The sequence below is a fragment of the Bufo bufo genome, chromosome 8 (genome assembly GCF_905171765.1).
Source record: "Bufo bufo chromosome 8, aBufBuf1.1, whole genome shotgun sequence".
NCBI lineage: Eukaryota > Metazoa > Chordata > Amphibia > Anura > Bufonidae > Bufo > Bufo bufo.
In genome coordinates, this window is record NC_053396.1 from 19,877,270 (window position 1) to 19,899,723 (window position 22,454).

General features: G+C 44.1%; 1 protein-coding gene across 2 annotated transcripts in view; it reads left to right on the plus strand.

Annotated features, from left to right (window-relative positions):
- Positions 1-22,454, plus strand: part of FPGS (folylpolyglutamate synthase) — an 88,449-nt gene that overhangs the window by 40,103 nt on the left and 25,892 nt on the right. The window contains exons 1-3 of one of the 2 annotated variants that reach the window (XM_040404963.1): positions 18,464-18,583; positions 20,344-20,472; positions 21,192-21,245. In XM_040404963.1, the coding sequence (XP_040260897.1) occupies positions 18,464-18,583; positions 20,344-20,472; positions 21,192-21,245 (303 nt within the window). Of the gene's footprint in view, positions 1-18,463; positions 18,584-20,343; positions 20,473-21,191; positions 21,246-22,454 lie in introns of those variants that run through there. The other variant, XM_040404964.1, reaches the window with a different exon arrangement.

Sequence of the window (22,454 nt, forward strand, 5' to 3'; positions counted from 1 at the left end):
GTATATTATACTGTACCCCATGTATAGTCTGTATATTACACTGCACCCCATGTACAGTCCTGTATATTATACTGCACCCCATGTATAGTCCTGTATATTACACTGCACCCCATGTAATGTCCTGTATATTATACTGCACCCCATGTATAGTCCTGTATATTATACTGCCCCCATGTACAGTCCTGTATATTATACTGCCCCCATGTACAGTCCTGTATATTATACTGCACCCCATGTATAGTCCTGTATATTATACTGTACCCCATGTATAGTCTGTATATTATACTGCACCCCATGTACAGTCCTGTATATTATACTGCCCCCATGTACAGTCCTGTATATTACACTACACCCCATGTATAGTCCTGTATATTATACTGCACCCCATGTATAGTCCTGTATATTATACTGCACCCCATGTATAGTCTGTATATTACACTACACCCCATGTATAGTCCTGTATATTACACTACACCCCATGTATAGTCCTGTATATTATACTGCACCCCATGTATAGTCCTGTATATTACACTACACCCCATGTATAGTCCTGTATATTATACTGCACCCCATGTATAGTCCTGTATATTATACTGCACCCCATGTACAGTCCTGTATATTATACTGCACCCCATGTACAGTCCTGTATATTATACTGCCCCCATGTACAGTCCTGTATATTACACTACACCCCATGTATAGTCCTGTATATTATACTGCACCCCATGTATAGTCCTGTATATTATACTGCACCCCATGTATAGTCCTGTATATTACACTGCACCCCATGTATAGTCCTGTATATTACACTACACCCCATGTATAGTCCTGTATATCACACTACACCCCATGTATAGTCCTGTATATTATACTGTACCCCATGTATAGTCTGTATATTACACTGCACCCCATGTACAGTCCTGTATATTATACTGTACCCCATGTATAGTCTGTATATTATACTGTACCCCATGTACAGTCCTGTATATTACACTACACCCCATGTATAGTCCTGTATATTATACTGCACCCCATGTATAGTCCTGTATATTATACTGCACCCCATGTATAGTCCTGTATATTACACTGCACCCCATGTATAGTCCTGTATATTACACTACACCCCATGTATAGTCCTGTATATTATACTGTACCCATGTATAGTCTGTATATTACACTGTACCCCATGTATAGTCCTGTATATTACACTGCACCACATGTATAGTCCTGTATATTATACTGTACCCCATGTATAGTCTGTATATTACACTGCACCCCATGTACAGTCCTGTATATTATACTGTACCCCATGTATAGTCTGTATATTATACTGTACCCCATGTATAGTCTGTATATTACACTACACCCCATGTATAGTCCTGTATATTATACTGTACCCCATGTATAGTCTGTATATTACACTGCACCCCATGTATAGTCCTGTATATTACACTGCACCCCATGTATAGTCTGTATATTACACTACACCCCATGTATAGTCCTGTATATTACACTACACCCCATGTATAGTCCTGTATATTACACTACACCCCATGTATAGTCCTGTATATTATACTGCACCCCATGTATAGTCCTGTATATTATACTGCACCCCATGTATAGTCCTGTATATTATACTGCACCCCATGTACAGTCCTGTATATTATACTGCACCCCATGTATAGTCCTGTATATTATACTGCACCCCATGTACAGTCCTGTATATTATACTGCCCCATGTACAGTCCTGTATATTACACTACACCCCATGTATAGTCCTGTATATTATACTGCACCCCATGTATAGTCCTGTATATTACACTGCACCCCATGTACAGTCCTGTATATTATACTGCCCCCATGTACAGTCCTGTATATTATACTGCCCCCATGTACAGTCCTGTATATTACACTACACCCCATGTATAGTCCTGTATATTATACTGCACCCCATGTATAGTCCTGTATATTATACTGTACCCCATGTATAGTCCTGTATATTATACTGTACCCCATGTATAGTCCTGTATATTATACTGCATCCCATGTTTTTTCCTGTATATTATACTGCACCCTATGTATAGTCCTGTATATTATACTGTACCCCATGTATAGTCTGTATATTATACTGCACCCCATGTACAGTCCTGTATATTATACTGTACCCCATGTATAGTCTGTATATTATACTGCACCCCATGTACAGTCCTGTATATTATACTGCCCCCATGTACAGTCCTGTATATTACACTACACCCCATGTATAGTCCTGTATATTATACTGCACCCCATGTATAGTCCTGTATATTATACTGCACCCCATGTATAGTCTGTATATTACACTACACCCCATGTATAGTCCTGTATATTACACTACACCCCATGTATAGTCCTGTATATTATACTGCACCCCATGTATAGTCCTGTATATTATACTGCACCCCATGTATAGTCCTGTATATTACACTGCACCCCATGTATAGTCCTGTATATTACACTGCACCCCATGTATAGTCATGTATATTATACTGCACCCCATGTACAGTCCTGTATATTATACTGCACCCCATGTATAGTCCTGTATATTATACTGCACCCCATGTACAGTCCTGTATATTATACTGCCCCCATGTACAGTCCTGTATATTACACTACACCCCATGTATAGTCCTGTATATTATACTGCACCCCATGTATAGTCCTGTATATTATACTGCACCCCATGTATAGTCCTGTATATTACACTGCACCCCATGTATAGTCCTGTATATTACACTACACCCCATGTATAGTCCTGTATATTACACTACACCCCATGTATAGTCCTGTATATTATACTGTACCCCATGTATAGTCCTGTATATTACACTGCACCCCATGTATAGTCTGTATATTACACTGCACCCCATGTATAGTCCTGTATATTATACTGCACCTCATGTATAGTCCTGTATATTACACTGCACCCCATGTATAGTCCTGTATATTACACTGCACCCCATGTATAGTCCTGTATATTACACTGCACCCCATGTATAGTCTGTATATTACACTGCACCCCATGTATAGTCCTGTATATTATACTGCACCTCATGTATAGTCCTGTATATTACACTGCACCCCATGTATAGTCCTGTATATTACACTGCACCCCATGTATAGTCCTGTATATTACACTGCACCCCATGTATAGTCCTGTATATTACACTGCACCCCATGTATAGTCCTGTATATTACACTGCACCCCATGTATAGTCTGTATATTATACTGTACCCCATGTATAGTCCTGTATATTATACTGCACCCCATGTATAGTCCTGTATATTACACTGCACCTCATGTATAGTCTGTATATTACACTGCACCCCATGTATAGTCCTGTATATTACACTGCACCCCATGTATAGTCTGCATATTACACTGCACCCCATGTATAGTCCTGTATATTACACTGCACCCCATGTATAGTCCTGTATATTATACTGCACCCCATGTATAGTCCTGTATATTACACTGCACCCCATGTATAGTCTGTATATTACACTGCACCCCATGTATAGTCCTGTATATTATACTGCACCCCATGTATAGTCCTGTATATTATACTGCACCCCATGTATAGTCCTGTATATTATACTGCACCCCATGTATAGTCCTGTATATTATACTGCACCCCATGTATAGTCCTGTATATTACACTGCACCTTTATGTATAGTCCTGTATATTATAATGCACCCCATGTATAGTCCTGTATATTACACTGCACCCCATGTATAGTCCTGTATATTACACTGCACCCCATGTATAGTCCTGTATATTATACTGCCCCTCATGTATAGTCCTGTATATTACACTGACCCCATGTATAGTCCTGTATATTATACTGCACCCCATGTATAGTCCTGTATATTACACTGTACCCCATGTATAGTCCTGTATATTACACTGCACCCCATATATAGTCCTGTATATTATACTGCACCCCATGAATAGTCCTGTATATTGTACTGTACCCCATGTATAGTCCTGTATATTACACTGCACCCCATGTATAGTCCTGTATATTACACTGCACCCCATGTATAGTCCTGTATATTACACAATAATCCACTGTAAAGTATCAGAAATATCTTTAAAATATTTTTTTTATTGTGAAAATATTACATTATAGATAAATATCTGTAAGCACTCCAATCATTTCACACACAATGTATCACTCCCATCCTCCCATACACAGTTTATCACCCCCATCATCGTACAACCAATGTTTTATTCCTATCATGTCACACACAATGCATATCTCCCATCATCTTATACATAATTCATCACTCCCACCATCTCTTACACATTATATCACTCCCATCATCTAACACATCGGGTCAGATTAACAGTAAAACTGTCTTTGTTGCCCATAGCGTCTAATCACAGCGCAGCTTTTATTTTCAAAAAGCCAAATACGAAATGAAAGCTGCGATGTGATTGGCTTCTATAGGGACCAAAATCCCCTGGGGTCATATATCCCACCCCTCATCCCAAAATCTATGTGAAGAGAATGAACAAACATGAAGAAAATTTCAGGCAAGAACATGTATGTACATGATGTGATATTAAAAATGTGAGTCCAGTACATCCAATATGGCCGCTCTCATGCTAAGGATCTTCTTGTGATGTCATCAATAGATGCTTGTCCCCCTGGCCCCCCCTCCTCTGGCATGACCATTTTACTTGTGATGTCATAATGGGTCATGACTCATTTACTTATGACATAATAATCAGGGGGTGTGGTCTAATCCTATAAATTGGGGTCACGCCCTGACAGCAGTGTCAGTATCTCTAGCTGGCTCTCACCATGGGGAAGAAGAGGAGGTTGATGCCGAAGACTTTTCCTGTGATGACTGCTGTAGAGAAAATGGATGTCGGCCCTCGCCAGTATGCCGATGACGTCGACATGAAGTCCGATCACGGCGATGATGACAAAATGGATGTCGGCCCTCGCCAGTATGCCGATGACGTCGACATGAAGTCCGATCACGGCGATGATGACAAAATGGATGTCGGCCCTCGCCAGTATCCGGACGATGTGGAGATGGAGGACCTTCCGGGGAACACCACTAACATCAGGGCCAAAAGTACCCGGAAGAGAAAGCGGCCATCCTGTAACATCTGCCGCCGGCTGTAACATCTGCCGATAGGCCCTTAGTATACCATCTGCCCCTTGGCCACCATATAACATCTGCTGCTTGGCCCCACTTACCATCTGCCGCCTGGGGCCATTTACCATCTGCGGCTTGGGGCCATTTATCATCTGCAGCTTGGGGCCCACTTACCATCTACCCCTTGGGGCAATTTACCATCTACCTCTTTGGGCCCACTTACCATCTACCCCTTGGGGCCCACTTACCATCTATAGATGGTTTTACCATCCAAACCATCTGAAATTCCAATGAAGATGAGCAGAGCACCACCAGGTCCGGTAAGTTTAGCCGCTTCCCTCCGTCTTTTCCTTGTGTTTTTGTAAACAGTTTTTTTATTTAGGTATTTTCTCTTCTAGGATCCGACTACAAAATAACATCAGGAACCTCTGGTGACAATATTCTGTCCCTGAAAATCTGCCAGAGGTGCGACCCCCGACCTCCTCTCTACAAGTTAGCGGACCTGAATCCAGCCAATCCTGAAGACGGAGCCAGAGCTGCAGAAAATTCATTTAAAACCTTTTATAAATAAACATAGTGTTTTTTTTAAATGTTTTTCAAAATTGTGTTTTATTTCTCTTAATTATCAAATTGCACAAATCGTACTCAGCACCTATTTTCTATGGGTATCCTAAGGGTATATTAAGTAAGCTCAGAGCTGGATCCTGAAGGGGCAAGTTACCAATATTTAAAAGTGTAATATTTAAAGTTACAAATTCATCCATAAAATCAGCATGTGCTAAAGTTTGTGACTGTTATTATAGCCGGAAAACTAGTACAAGTCTCAAAATAAATGATCCCCCAGGCAATACTCCATTAAGGGTAGGTTAATAAAGTACATTCAAGATGGCCGCTCTCATACTAAGCCACCCTTTGTGATGTCATCATTAGAATCCTGGCACGATAACGCTTCTTGTTTCCTTAGAAACACTATCTGTGATGTCATCGGCTAGAGAGTCTGAGTGTCATAATCAGTGACATGACTGCGGGGCATAGATAGGGGGTCAGTACCCGTCACCTGAGTGGCCCCCAATCCAGATAATGCCGCACCATGACTAGTAATACAACTAAATAGTGACTGAATATTACCACCAAACTGTTACTAACAGACCACTGTAGGAAGATCAGTATTACCCCCATATATTAATAAGGCTGAAAAAAACACATCCATCCATCCAGTTCAACCAGTTATCCTCTAAGTTGATCCAAAGGAAGGCAAAAAAATTCCATGAAGTAGAAACCAATTTTTAACAAAAATAAATAAATCTTTCAATGAAAAAATAGATTAGTATAAAAGCTTTACACAATAAGGCGATGAGACATGAACACGGCGCAATGGCTTTGATCTTTGAGTCCTATACTATTTAAAGGGGTTTTGAGTCCTATACTATTTAAAGGGGTTGTGTCACAAAACATATTCTACATTTTTCAAACCAGCACCTGGATCTGAATACTTTTGTAGTTGCATGTAATTAAAAATTTAATATAGCCAGTGAGTTATTCAATAAAATGTATCTGTATAGCGCCACCTGCTGTTTGTTCTTTTCCTTATTTTTTGTCCGTCTCACTGAGCTGGTCGCCGCACATGCTCAGTTGAAAATCTCCAACTGCCACCAGCCATATGTTCTGTTAGAAGCTGGGGCAGTTACAGGAAGAGAGCTGCAGCAGAAAGGACACGCCCCATTGAGCCGCCAGGCTGAAAAGAATTAGGAACAATAAAAGCAGAGAATGGGAAGATCTCTGGATCCATGTGAGGTACAGGGCTGGTTCTAGCTTTGTTAGAACGAGATTGTCGTGTACTGTATGATGTCTGATTTATTTATTTTTTACTCGTTTTATTGAACAAGTAAAGTAGATATAACAGACATTGAGATTGTCATGTAAGTAACAGACGGAAAATGTTACCGTTGTACATTGGTGATCAGTACATGTCAATAAAAAAAAATATGTAAATGACATTCAATCCGACTATTGTCCTGACTGATTGCACCAATAAGCCAGGATATAGTGACATTCAATTGTATACATAAGCAGCAGGTTTACAGATGCATCAGCACATTTACTTCAGAATATAGACGAGAAGCCAAATTACTGGACAAGTATATAATAAAGGTTGTTGCCCAAACCTAATGATCTATGAACCTGAAGGTAATTGGGTTTGTATAAAAGACATAGGGCCAGATTTATCATGACTCTGACAGCTCACTCCACTTTCACATATGGCTAAAGTCAGTTTTAGCCAAGTCAGATTTATGATTGGCCCTTTAAGACTGTAATAAATGTGGTTTGACGGTAGCAGTTTATCCGTCAGTAAGCAGCTTTACAAAAGTTGCACATCTTTACGAAAAAGTCGGATGTTTTTATGAAAAAGTCGCATGTTCTATTAAAAAGTCTCATAAAGATAAGCATGGTCCTCACTGGAGTGAAATTGCGACTTTTTAAATAGTCCCAATAGTAAATCTGTCTAGAGATTCATTTACATAAGAAAACACGCCGACTTTCAGAAAACTGGCGAGCATAGTGCAGAGCAGAAAAAAAGTCGCAAATTTGTGTGCAGTTTTAGCGTTTGGGACTTTTTTGGGGACTTTTTCACTCCATTATTCTGACCTGAGCTAATGATAAATCTGGCCCATAGAATGCAATGTATTTGGAGAAGAACACCAGGCTCCCCAAACTTTTTCAAACTTAGGTTCACACTTCCTATGCTTATAAACAATATTTTCGTACGGGATAATTGTGTTGATTAAACCTTTCCATTGAGAAATTGAGGTAGCACGATCCCCCATCCATCTTAGAACTATCGCTTTTCTTGCCAAAAATAGTGTTTCCCGAAGGAAGGTTTTAGTATAGTGGGTATATATCTCATCGTCTAGTACGTTTAGTAGACACAACTTAGGGTCCATGTGGACCGGTATATGGATCAGTCCAGAAAGGAAGTTGGTGACTTCCGACCAGAATGTCTTAATGTAAGGGCAAGCCCATATGAGATGCCAAAAATCGGCGTTCTCCTCGGCACATCTATGGCATCTAGTGTCATTCAATCTCCCCATTTTATTTAACCTAACTCGGGTTAGCTCCGATGAACAATGCACACCTGTATGAGTCTATTATTTATTGCCGGGGGAAACATACATAGCTGATTCCAAGACCTCGGATATATCATCCTCTGTTAAGTCAGGGATCAGATTTTGCCATTTATGCATCACAGGCAATTGAGTAGAATTAATTCGGGTATTTATCAGATGAGTGTATATGAAACAGATGAGCCCCTTAGGGCCCTGTGACTTCAGGACTCCTATTAGGGGAAATTTAGATATAGAAGGACCTCCCGGGAATTGAGTGTTGAGAGCATGCCTGAGCTGTAGGTAGAGATAAAATGCATTATGAGGTAGTTGGAGTCTAGTCTGGAGATCAGTAAAAGACATGACTACTTTTCTTCGATAGATATCCTCTATGTGACAAATATTGTGACTTCTCTAAAAAGGGGCATCATGAAATGACAATAAATCAGGAAAAAGAGGGTTATCCCATAGTGGGAGCCCCTCCATTACGTCCGAGTACTCACATAATTTCTTCGCTGCCGTCCATACTTGGATGGCCACTCTATGAATGGGTAACAATAGACGTGGAAATAATTGGGGGTTTTCTAACACCGGCCGAAGGTATTGGATATTTAGGTAGAAAGCCAAATGGGCCTCTGAGTTTGGCATCTGGATCCTAGGAAGTAACCAGGATTTCAAATATCTCAGTTAGCTTGCCATGTAGTACAGATGCATGTCGGGTAAAGACATACCTCCAAGATAGCAGGAGATGCCTGATTCTGGTGAACTATATGCGCCAGAAACTTACTAGACTGGTTGCCGAGTTCAAAATAAGATTGCTTAGTAAAAAACATTATGCGCTGGGCCTTTTCCTGTAATAAAGTAAGGTATCGTCTACCGATTTCTAACCATTTCTCCCTATTCTGGGGCGTTGGGTCTGCAACATACAGCCTCTCCATCTCAGCACATTCCTCAGCCAGGTCTTTTTCTTGTTTAGCAGAGTTACGTTTGATGAAGGAGAGCACCCTCTCAAGTATGCCTTCAGCGTCTCCCACACCATTGACCTATCATTATAAGAAGCGTGGTCGGACAAAAACACAGACAGTTGGTCCGGGATACGGTCCGAAGGAGGGAACACTATAAGCCAAAAAGGGTGCACCCTCACGGAGCGCCCCATACCCATTCATCAATAGAGACAGTAGGATAGGGTTGTGGTCCGACACCCCTCTAGCTCCATACTCCACTTGATAAGGGAGTGAGCACACAGTGGAACCACCAAATACATAGTCAATGCGGGATAAGGAGTTCTGACTAGCTGACTGACATGAGTAAGCCCGATCGTCAGGGTGCTTAAGGCGCCATAAGTCCACCCATCCCACCTCCGTCATCAATTTGGACAATGGTGATTCCGATTGAGCACCCCCTCGTGGCTGCTCCTCACCATGAAACCTGTCCAGTAGAGGGTGTAGGGTCATGTTAAAATCCCCCATACATATAATCCGTGCTGAGGGAAAAGTGGCCGCGAAACATATCGCCTGATGTATTACTTGGAGGGAGGAAGGAGGAGGGACATAGATCCCCAATATAACATATAGTATGCAATTAATATATGCTGCCACAAAAATATACCTTCCCGCATTGTCTATCTGTAGTTTCTCCACCTCCCATTTTAGGGATTTATGCACCATAAGAGAAACTCCCCTAGCCAGAGTAGCATGAATGGCGAGACCATTGGACCCAAGATGGGTCTCTTGTAGGCACAAGAGGGTTAAACTGACCGATCACTGAGAACACCATGGTGCGTTTCCTAACACTCCCAAGGCCCCTGACATTCCAAGACATTAACCTTATGTCTGCCATTGTAACATCATAAAACATGCATGTCGCTCCCTACGCTCTATTACATATGCCCACCTCCGGTTATACATCTTCATACCTCTCACATGATATGGTAGCACATAGGTAAGTATGCAATGGTAGTTAAGAACTAAGAAAATCCAAACATTTAACATTAATTCATTAAGAGTCATCTAAGAGACAGATCTAGCACCAGGTATCCGGGGCATTACATATATGCAACGGGATACTCGGTGGTAGGTCCTGTGTGGAACAACAGTGTACGGGGTGTGCTATTGGTTAACTTAACCCTTCGCACTATAACGAACTTAAGTAGCACGTAAAGAACTTGTACCCTAACTTCATAGTATGTAAGTACAGGTGCCTCTGCTCGTCTTGTGAGGCCCGGTGTAGCCCTGCTGCAGGGGGGCCAATCCTGTGCGCCCTTTCCACTTTGCAGAAACAAGGGAGATTTAGCGCATTCGGGATATTTTGTTCGCATATAGCTAGGAGATCCTGTGGTGACAGGGACTCGGGTAAGCCGACGGACCGTAAATTGTTCCGTCGGGAACGGTTCTCGAGGTCATACAATTTATCGCTAATGCGGCGATTTTCACAAATGAGCGCCTTGATAGTGCTGCGTAGCTCTGTGCCCTCTTCCTCTAGGGTGCTCACTTTTTCCTCCATCTCGCTTATGCGGCGATGATGATCAGCCAACTCTTGGTGTAAGTTGGAGAGGGATGCCGCCACAGTAGACGAGAGTAACATAGTAACATAGTACATAAGGCCGAAAAAAAGACATTTGTCCATCCAGTTCGGCCTGTTATCCTGCAAGTTGATCCAGAGGAAGGGAAAAAAAACCTGTGAGGTAGAAGCCAATTTTCCCCACTTTAGGGGAATAAAAAATTCCTTCCCGACTCCAATCAGGCATCAGAATAACTCCCTGGATCAGCGACCCCTCTCTAGTAGCCATAGCCGGTAATATTATTACACTCCAGAAATACATCCAGGCCCTTCTTGAATTCCTTTATTGTACTCCCCATCACCACCTCCTCAGGCAGAGAGCTCCATAGTCTCACTGCTCTTACCGGAAAGAATCCTCTTCTATGTTTGTGTACAAACCTTCTGTCCTCCAGACGCAGAGGATGTCCCCTCGTCACAGTCCTGGGGATAAATAGATGATGGGAGAGATCTCTGTACTGACCCCTGATATATTTATACATAGTTATTAGATCTCCTCTCAGTCGTCTTTTTTCTAAAGTGAATAACCCTAATTTTGATAATCTTTCAGGGTACTGTAGTTGCCCCATTCCAGTTATTACTTTAGTTGCCCTCCTCTGGACCCTCTCCAGCTCTTCTATGTCTGCCTTGTTCACAGGAGCCCAGAACTGTACACAGTCCTCCATGTGTGGTCTGACCAGTGATTTGTAAAGTGGTAGGGCTATGTTCTCATCACGGGCATCTATGCCCCTTCTGATGCAACCCATTATCTTATTGGCCTTGGCAGCAGCTGCCTGACACTGGTTTTTGCAGCTTAGTTTGCTGTTTATTAAAATTCCTAGGTCCTTTTCCATGTCAGTGTTACCGAGTGTTTTACCATTTAGTATGTACGGGTGACTTGCATTATTCCTTCCCATGTGCATAACTTTACATTTGTCAGTGTTAAACCTCATCTGCCACTTATCTGCCCAAGTCTCCAGTCTATCCAGATCCCTCTGTAGCAGTATACTGTCCTCTGTAGTATATATACTGTCCTCTGTAGTGTATATATACAGTATACTGTCCTCTGTAGTGTATATATACAGTATACTGTCCTCTGTAGTGTATATACAGTATACTGTCCTCTGTAGTGTATATACAGTATACTGTCCTCTGTAGTATATATACAATATACTGTCCTCTGTAGTGTATATATACAGTATACTGTCCTCTGTAGTATATATACAGTATACTGTCCTCTGTAGTGTATATATACAGTATACTGTCCTCTGTAGTATATATACAGTATACTGTCCTCTGTAGTATATATACAGTATACTGTCCTCTGTAGTATATATACAGTATACTGTCCTCTGCAGTGTAAATTACTTTACGCAGTTTAGTTCATCTGCGAAAATTGATATTTTACTGTGCAAGCCTTCTACAAGATCATTAATAAATATATTGAAGAGAATAGGGCCCAATACTGACCCCTGAGGTACCCCACTAGTGACAGTGACCCAATCTGAGTGTGTACCGTTAATAACCACCCTCTGTTTTCTATCCCTCAGCCAGTTACTTTCCCACATACAGACGTTTTCTCCCAGTCCGAGCATTCTCATTTTATATACTAACCTTTTATGTGGTACAGTGTCAAATGCTTTGGAGAAGCCCAGATATACGACATCCATTGATTCGCAGCTGTCAAGTCTAGAACTTACCTCCTCATAGAAACTGATTAAATTAGTTTGACATGACCGATCCCTCACGAAGCCATGCTGATATGGCGTTATTTGCTTATTTCCGTTGAGATGCTCTAAGATAGCATCTCTCAGAAAACCTTCAAACAGTTTACCCACAACAGATGTTAAACTTACCGGCCTATAGTTTCCAGGCTCTGTTTTTGGACCCTTTTTGAATATTGGCACCACATTTGCTAAGCGCCAATCCTGTGGGACATTCCCTGTCAGTATAGAGTCCGCAAATATCAGAAATAAGGGTCTGGCTATGACATTACTTAATTCCCTTAGGATACGGGGGTGTATGGCATCTGGTCCTGGCGATTTGTCTATTTCAATCTTTTTAAGTCGCTGATGTACTTCTTCCTGGGTCAGACAGGACACTTTTAATAGGGAATTTATTTTTGCATTCTGCATGTCATCTAGCAGTTTATTTTCCTCAGTGAATACATTGGAGAAAAAAATATTTAACAGCTTTGCTTTCTCCTCGTCGCTCTCTGCGACTCCCCCCTCATTACTCTTTAAAGGGCCGACACCTTCAGATTTATACTTTTATTCCCATACGGTATGTACCTCTCACAATGAGCTTTTAGGATGCTTTTAAAGATATCCCATTTTGTGGCTGTATTTTTATTTTTGAGGACTTTGCCCCAGTTAGTTGGCTAAATTTAGCTTTTTTGAAGTTTGGTGTTTTTGTTTCTCCCTGAAGAAAAACCCTCTTTTGAATGATAATTAGAAGGTTATTACTTTATGGTCACTATTTCCCAGGTGTCCCCCAACCTGCACATCTGTTGTTCTGTCAGGTGTATTGGTTAATACTAAGTCCAGTATGGCCGTCCCTCTAGTCGGGTCCTGAACCAGTTGGGAAAGGTAATTGTCTTTGGTTATTGCCAAGAATCTGTTTCCTTTATGAGATATACAGCTTTCAGTTTCCCAGTCTATATCTGGGTAGTTGAAGTCCCCCATAATAACCACCTCATTATGATTTGCCGCCTCGTCTATCTCGTTTAGTAGTAGATTTTCTGTGGACTCCGGTATATTAGGTGGTTTATAGTAAACTCCTATTAGTAATTTATTATTGTTTTAGCTCCATGTATTTCTACCCACAGTGACTCCACATGTTCATGTCCCTCACTTATATCTTCACGGAGTGTGGGCTTTAGACAGGACTTTACATAAAGGCAGAATCCCCCCCCCCTCTCCGGTTTTGGCGATCCTTTCTAAACAGACTGTAACCCTGTACATTAACTGCCCAGTCATAGCCATCATCCAGCCATGTCTCAGTTATTCCCACTGTCATAGTTATCATCCAGCCATGTCTCAGTTATTCCCACTGTCATAGTTATCATCCAGCCATGTCTCAGTTATTCCCAAGTGCTGTCATAGCCATCATCCAGCCGTGTCTCAGTTATTCCCACTGTCATAGCTATCATCCAGCCATGTCTCAGTTATTCCCACTGTCATAGTTATCATCCAGCCAGGTCTCAGTTATTCCCACTGTAATAGTTATCATCCAGCCATGTCTCAGTTATTCCCACTGTCATAGCCATCATCCAGCCATGTCTCAGTTATTCCCACTGTCATAGCCATCATCCAGCCATGTCTCAGTTATTCCCACTGTCATAGCCATCATCCAGCCATGTCTCAGTTATTCCCACTATATCATAGTCCTCCTCACACATCACCAGTTTTATTAGTCAGGCTTCTGGCATTAGTATATATACAATTAAGAGGTTTATGTATATTTTCTACCCTACGCCTTTCCTTCTGAACTGTTCTAGTCCCTCCTTCCATTCCTCCCCCAGTCCCATTACCTCGCCCCTGGTCTCTATCTTCCCCTCCTATAATGTAATTACCCCCCCCCCCCCCCAGTCCCCAGTTTAAACACTCCTCCAACCTTCTAGCCATCTTCTCCCCAGCACAGCTGCCCCTTCCCCATTGAGGTGCAGCCCGTCCCTACGATAGAGCCTGTAGGTGACATATAAGTCGGCCCAGTTCTCCAGGAACCCAAACCCCTCCTTCCTACACCCGTTCTAGAGCCACTTGTTAACCTCCCTAATCTCCCGCTGCCTTTCTTGTGTGGCTCCTGGTACAGGCAGTATTTCGGAAAATACTACCTTTGAGGTCCTTGCCCTAAGATTTTGACCTAAATCCCTGAAATCATTTTTAAGGACTCTCCACCTACCTCTAACTTTGTCATTGGTTCCGATATGGACCATGACCGCTGGATCTTCTCCAGCCCCTCCCAGTAATCTGTCAACCCGATCCGCGATGTGTCGAACTCGAGCGCCAGGAAGACAGCACACTGTTCGGCGATCCCGGTTTTTGTGACAGATCGCCCTATCTGTACCCCTAATAATGGAGTCTCTCACTACCAGCACCTGTCTGGCCTGCAAGTCGGGTAGGATTCTAGCAGCTACTTCTAATGCTAGCTGTTAATAGTCCACTTTTATCTCCTCCATGCTATCGTTCGATAGTTCCTCTGCAGGGATTGATGCAGAGCTTTCAGGTATAGCTGATTGCGCGGGATCCTCCATCTTGGAGGTAGGTGCTGACTGCTTTGCCGTCTTCTGCTGGGATTTTTGTCTCATTCTGCTCCCTGATCGTTTAATAAAATGGTCCATAAATGGTAGGAACGGTCCAAGGATAGTATAAACCCAGCACTAGCCCAAAGTCACTGCTAGTCAGGCAGGGAGCAGGTGATTAGCGGAGCTCTAGCAGGAGTGGCCGACCATGCTGGCGCCGAACCGGAAGTCGCAAGCTTTTTAATGTAAACACTGCCTTTTCAGAAAAAAAGGCAGTATTTACATTCAGTGATGGCCAGTTCGCAGTGAACACATGCAGGCTGCCATCTTGACTCACAAGTCCGGCGATGCACAGGTAAGCCCTTTAATGTGCCTGTGCCAGGAGTCGGTCTGAAATCAAATGCGGTCACCGGGAGCAGGCAGTTCCGAGAACAGCCGCCGGGGGCCTTCATCGGGCTGTTCTCGGAACTGCCTGCTCCCGGTGACCGCATTTGTTTCAGACCGGCTCCCGGCACAGGTAAGGGCTTACCTGTGCATCGCCGGACTTGTGAGTCAAGATGGCAGCCCGCATGTGTTCGCTGGTGAACACTGCGAACTGGCCATCACTGTTTGCATTACTGCCAAGGAACACCTCTAGACGGCCACTAGAGGTGCTTCCTAGTCCAGTGTTGCACACATGCAACGCTGACATTCACGCTAAACACTCCTCATAGAAATGCATTGATTCAAAGTTCTCTATGATGTGCTCTCCGCATCCGCATTTCCGGAGCGCGCCGCCGATCTTCCGGTCCGCGGCTTCGGAAAAAGTTAGAACATGTCCTATTCTTGTCCGCAATTGCGGCCAAGAATAGGCATTTCTATGGGGGTGCCGGCCGGGTGTATTGCGGATCTGCAATGCACTACGGATGTGTGAATGGACCCTTATAGGTACAAAACTGCTGACAGATGTCCTTTAATCTTAGACCAGGAAATGGAGAACCAGCCAGGATCCGGAAATCATCGGAACGGCAGCCGCGGTGAATCCGCGCGGTGCGTAAATGCATCAAAAGTGCAATATTTACATATACATTTCTTATCTTATTCAGTAGGTGAGAGTCAAAGATTAACTCACGTGTTTGCTCTCTGCTTACGCGCCTCGTGTCCTTGGCAGAATTTGTAGGGTTGTGCAAATAAATCACTTTCCCACAAAATCCAAGGCGAGGTTCAGTCCGCCGCTAGTTACTTCCGATTTTGTGTTCCGTCATAAGAACAGAATATCGAAAATAACGACAGTGCCAGATCCATTACACAATAGCCCCCTATGGACCCTAGTGACTATAAAGGGGTCTGTTGGGTCTCTGTCATGGTGTTTGCCGGAATCTGTGATAGAGCCTCTGACACCAATGTCAACCTAGCCTAACTAATGAGACAGTTGTCAGAAACACACATGTATATGTTCTGTGGTGATGGTATTACGGGAAGAGCACCCAAGTTAAAAAAGCAAACAAAAAAAATGCGATGGGGGGGGGGGTTTGTCGGATTACCTGTAAGCATACATTTTATTGGCTGGCTTGGTGTGTAGAATTGCCTTTCTAAGTTTAAGATTTTTCCATCATCCTTGTGCCCCAACAGTCTCATTCTGCTGCCACCCCCTATACTGTGCCCGATGTGTACCCACTGCAGGAATAACAGTGCATATAGATAGTCCCTCTGAAAATACTAGTACTATGTAAAGATAATTGTGCACCCTTATAGTGCCCTGTAGTAATAATGCACCCTATAGTGCTCCCAGTAATAATAATGATGCCCCTATAGTGCCCCCAGTAATAATAATGATGCCCCTACAGTGCTCCTAGTATTAATAATGATGCCCCTATAGTATCGCCAGTAATAATAATGATGCCCCTATAGTGCCCCCGGTAATAATAATGATGCCCCTACAGTGCTCCTAGTATTAATAATGATGCCCCTGTAGTATCCCCAGTAATAATAATGATGCCCCTATAGTGCCTCCAGTAATAATAATGATGCATTATATAGTGCCCCCAATAATAATATTGTCCCTATAGTGCCCCCATTAGTAATATTGCCCCTCCATAGTGACCCCAGTAGTAAAATGGTCCCTGGAGTGGCTCCTGTAAAAGTAAAGCCCCGCATAGTGCCCTCGTTATTTAGAAAGCCCCCCATAATAGATGGTAATACACAAATTAGTGTGGCATCTTTGCTCAAATCTTCTGTGAGGGCCAATGTGCCGTCTCCTCATTCTACAGGGTGGGCCATTTATATGGATACACCTTAATAAAATGGGAATGGTTGGTGATATTAACTTCCTGTTTGTGGCACATTAGTATATGTGAGGGGGGAAACTTTTCAAGATGGGTGGTGACCATGGCGGCCATTTTGAAGTCGGCCAGTAATAATAGTGGCCGACTTCAAACAGTAATAATAGTGGCCGACTCCACCCTGTATATTGAATGTATAACCAGGAGAAACTTGTACTTCAAGAGGTTGTCCCATCAATAGGATATGCCGTAGATGTCATTGGGCCCCTCATTAATGGAGAACACGCCCCGATATGCAAGGCTTTCTCCATTCTCTGCTATGGGACTTCCGAAGCCCACTCTTAATGGAGAGGCTCTCCGTTCATGGAGGGGTCCCATTGTTTAGATAGGAGGTGGGACCTGGACCATTCATTCGTGCAGCTGACAGCTATCTCCCCCCCCCCCCCACTACTCACTCACACACACATGCACGGTTCGGCTGAGTATTTATGTGATTTCAATGAGAAGTATACCACTGCCAAAGTCCTCAAGGGATCGGAAAGTTGAAATCCCAACAGGACAATCCTTATCTCCCCAACATTTGACATGGTGGGGGAGGGAATCGGGACGACCCCATACAGATGATTCAGTCAGGTATTGCACCTTGTGGGACGAGCTGCAATACCGCACACCACCTGCAGAGAGGAGTGGCGCTGTTGGGGGAAGAACTGCGGAGAGGAGTGGGGCTGTTTGGGGAAGAACGCATCCATATATTTCCGATTTTGGACAACCCCTTTAAGGAACAGACAGGGAGGGGGGGGGTCTCAATTGTATTGGGTGGGTACATATTCTGAGGTAATATCACCTCTTCTACCTGTACCAAAATGTTATTTTAATGTTGTCAGTTATGTATACAGGTAATAGGAATGCCCTGTACAATTAATTACTACAGAAAATGTCGTCACTTTGCTGTAAATGACAGTTATTCCTGTCACACACGTTCCCCAGTCCCAGCATCCAACATAACTAGAGGTAAGTATCTGGGACTGCGCGCCAAAGGCTGGGGGGCGGTGCCTGATGACGTCACCCCACGCCTGACGCCTCCTGCTGCCACACTCAACATGGCGGCTCTTCTTGCGCTTTTCTCTGGGTTAACGCGGGGTCAGGGGGTGTGTCTGGCGCCCCCAGCATGGCTCCACGGTACCGGGCATTGCACGCGGTGCTCCGGCTGCTGCCATATCACGGCGTCCCACCTCAGTGCCGAAGTCTGAGTGCCCAAGCCGCCCTGGCTCTCAGGATGGAGTATCAGGTACCCAGCAATGGAGGGAGGAGAGGAAGGAAGGACGGATTACATCAGCCGGACACACATGGGGCCCCGCACATGACTCTCTCACTGATGTCAGTGCATAGAGGCATGGGCTGGAGGACTACAACTCCCAGCATGCCCCTGTCATGACAGCACCCCCCCCCCCCTCCCCGTGTCAGTCACTTTGCAGTTTGTTACAGTGTGTCAGGACACCTGGTGAGGGCCCCCCACACCTGGCACGCTGCCCACCATAGGGATCTGCGAAATGTGTGGAGGCGAAGTCATGTGACCGCGCAAAACTTGCCCTGTGCGTTTGGACATGTAACCCCCTCTGGGTATTAGTTACGTTGGGTATGATGGGGCATCGGGGTAATATGGGGGGCGTCTCCCTCAATTTATAACCCAAAAGGGTGTAAAACCGGACACCCCGCTGATGTATTTAAAGGGGATCTCCATAGGGTTAGAGACCTGCAGCGTGTGAACGCCCTTTGTCACTTCACGGAGATTTCAAGTGACTTCGTTTTTAGGACTTGGGTCATGGATAGTGTTGAGCGAACTTGTGTTTTAAGTTCGGCGTCTAAAGTTCGGGTTATCGAAAAATCGCGTTATGGATTCCGCTACCACGGACCGTAACTTGGTCCGTGGTGGTGGAATCCATAACCCGAACGTTAGACGCCAAACTTAAAACACAATTTCGCTCAACACTAGTCATGGATCATGTTTTTGTGGAACCTATGGGCACAGTTCACTTTGAGGGGGAGGGTTGAATGGCGGCGATCTTGTGCCATCCTGCAGTGCAACTTCTCTGCCCTTCGATATTGGGGGGGGGGGGGGGGGGGGGAGGGGGGGGGGGCGTTTCCTCTGTGCCAGCGCCTCCCATCTGATGGGAATTAGTACGCAGCGGTATACATTGCCTGCCTGTGTGCCCACAGCTACGGTGTTAAGTGCCATTATTACTTAGGCACAGTTTGATGCCAGAGTGGGAAAAAAAACTTAAAATGACGGTAACTCAGCGATCGCGACTATTCCGTGTATCGTACTTCATGGCGTCCTATAGTAATAAGGTTGAATCGCTTTCAAAGGAAAGTTGCTTCTTAAAAACATTTCTACTTGCTGTCAGTGAATAGAAACCAATATAGTTCTGTTTACACAGCTGCTGCACTATTGAATGGGCCCGGGCTGCAGTACCAAGCACAGCCACTATACCATGGACGGCGCCGGTAGTCTCTGAAGAGGCCACAGCGTTTGTCCGCAGCCTCTTTGATCAGCAGAGATGGCGGGAGGCCTCCTCACCAATCTATTATATATTTTAATTTTAATTAATTTTATTTTAATTTATTTTGTATGTTTGATATTATGTATTATATATTATGTATTATATATTATATTTTAACCAAGATATTCAATAGGTATAATTATATGAATATCTGTTTTTGTTCTTGAATATTGATGACCCCTTCCTCAGGATCGGTCATCGGTGTCACATTGGTGGGGGAACCTACCAGCAGGCTGTGGACAAATAACGCAGCCTCTTGGAGCACAGCGCCATCCATGTTGTTGTGGCCGTACCTGGTATTGCAGCCTGGGCCCATTCGCTTGCGTAATCATGTTCAGTAGAATTTTTATTTTTTTAAATGCGCAATCCGAAAATAAAAATAGATGTAATAGAAATAATGTGCTTCACTCTGTGGTGTTGACAGAAAAAACATTTCACAGATAATTGGCGAGGAGCCAGGTGCTGATTTTGCTGTTTCTGCCCTCAGGATGCCATCCGAACGCTCAATACCCTGCAGACAAATGCAAGCTTCTTGGATCAGGTGAAGAGACAGCGCAATGACCCGCAGGAACAGCTGGTGGCCATGAAGGGGTTCCTGGAGCGGAGCGGCCTGCGGGTAAGTGGCACTGTGTGCCAAGGCTCACGTGTCGGCCATGTGGTGATGAGGCTCGGCACCTTCTCAGCCACTCATCATTATTTTAAAAAAAAAGAAAAGTTATTGGAGGACATTTATCAAAACTGGTGTAAAGGTAAACTGGCTTAGTTTAGTTGCCCATAGCAACCAATCAGATTCCACCCTTCATCTTTTGGAGCTGAATCTGGTTGCTATGGGCAACTAAACTAAACCAGTTTTGATAAATCTCCCCCATTATCTTAGAGGTTGTCCCATCTTGGGGGCATTTAGTCCCACTCTAGAACGGAGTCGGCGAAGGAGCGCTCACTGTGAATACGCGGCCGCCCTCCATCCATTTTTGAAGCAGCGCTCAGCTATTTTTGGAAGTTCCATAGAAATGAATGGGAAGCGCGGCCACTGCTCTATTCCCTTCTTATGGGGCTGACGGAAATAGGCGAGCCCGTGTTTGGCTATTTTCGGCACTCCTATAGAAATGAATGGCGCACGGCTGCGCTTGCACAGTCAGCTCTCCTTCACAAGCTCCGTTCTAGCGATAGGTGCACCTGTCAGATATTGGGGTCCCGATCCTAGCGATATGCCACCCATGTGTGAGATGGGCCAACCGTCTCCGGCCGTTTTCTGTATCCAGCTCTCAGAGCTGTGTGTCTCCATAGTGACAGACTGTGTGTAGTCTGATGCCTTTTTTGGGTCTGTTTCTACAGGTTGAGGACTTGGATCAACTGAACATAATTCACGTTACTGGAACTAAGGGGAAGGTGAGTGATGGAGGGAGATGCCGGACTCATCATGGTGTTCGGTTATACACATTTTTTTTTTTTTTTTTTCTGCTGTATAATTTTTTTATTTTTTTTGCTTTCCAGGGACTAGACTGGGAAAGGTGCTCAGTTGTGCAAAGCCCTATTTTATGGCCTCATGCACACAGCCGTTGCCGGCCGTGGCCCATATTACGGCCCGCAAACAGCGGGCAGTATGTGGGCACTGGCCATGTGCTTCACGGATGCGGACCCATTCACTTGAATGGCTCCGTAATTTGGAGCTGCGGGGTGGAACAGAGGCACTGAACCCCACGGAAGGACTACGGAGTGCTTCCGTGGTGTTTCTGTCCGTGCCTCCGCACCGCAAAAAAATATAACTATAACTTGTTCAGTTTTTTGTTTTTTTTTGCAGTGGACGGATAATGGACCCATTCAAGTTGAATGGGTCTGGATCTGTTGCGGATGGGGCCCATGCATTGGGAACCGCAATTTGCGGTCCCCAATGAACGGGACGGCCATGTGCAAGAGGCTTTAAAAGGGTGTTCTTGGATTTAAATATGGATAGGCCATCCAGATCTGATCGTGGGGGGTTGAGCTCTCGGCACCCTGATCATCGGCTGCTTTAATAGTGCATGGCGCTCACATGAGCGCTGCGGCCTCATCCAAGGCCCCTGGCTTCATGTCACATCAATGACATTGCCATACCAAGCACAGCCACTATATGATAAATGGCGCTGTGCTTGGTATACTATGAAGAAGCCACCAGCCCCTTGTGGGGGCGATCGGCAGGGGTGCTGGGAGTCGGACCCTCCCTGATCAGCTGCTGATGACTTATCCTGAGAATAGGTCATCAATTATTTAATTCACAGAAAACCCCTTTAACCCTGACGTCTGGGCGTCTAGGCGCAGGGGTAAAGTTTATTATAGTGTACCTCCATAAAAACGGGCCATAGACATTCATCCAGGAGGTAGGTGCGCACACCGCAGATTCGTAACCTACACATTTATCAGCGGTCTTAACCCGCAATCTTGAAATGGATGAAGTCGTGTTGAAAATCCGCTCAGAATTTTTTATTACATGTACTGCACTGAAATCCGTGCTTGCCCTTCGAGTGGGAGAGGAGGTGTCTGTAGTTTTTTCCATGTCCTCGCTGTCTAGTAATCGCTACATGAGTGTCATTTTCCTATGTATATGAGTCGCCGTTTTAA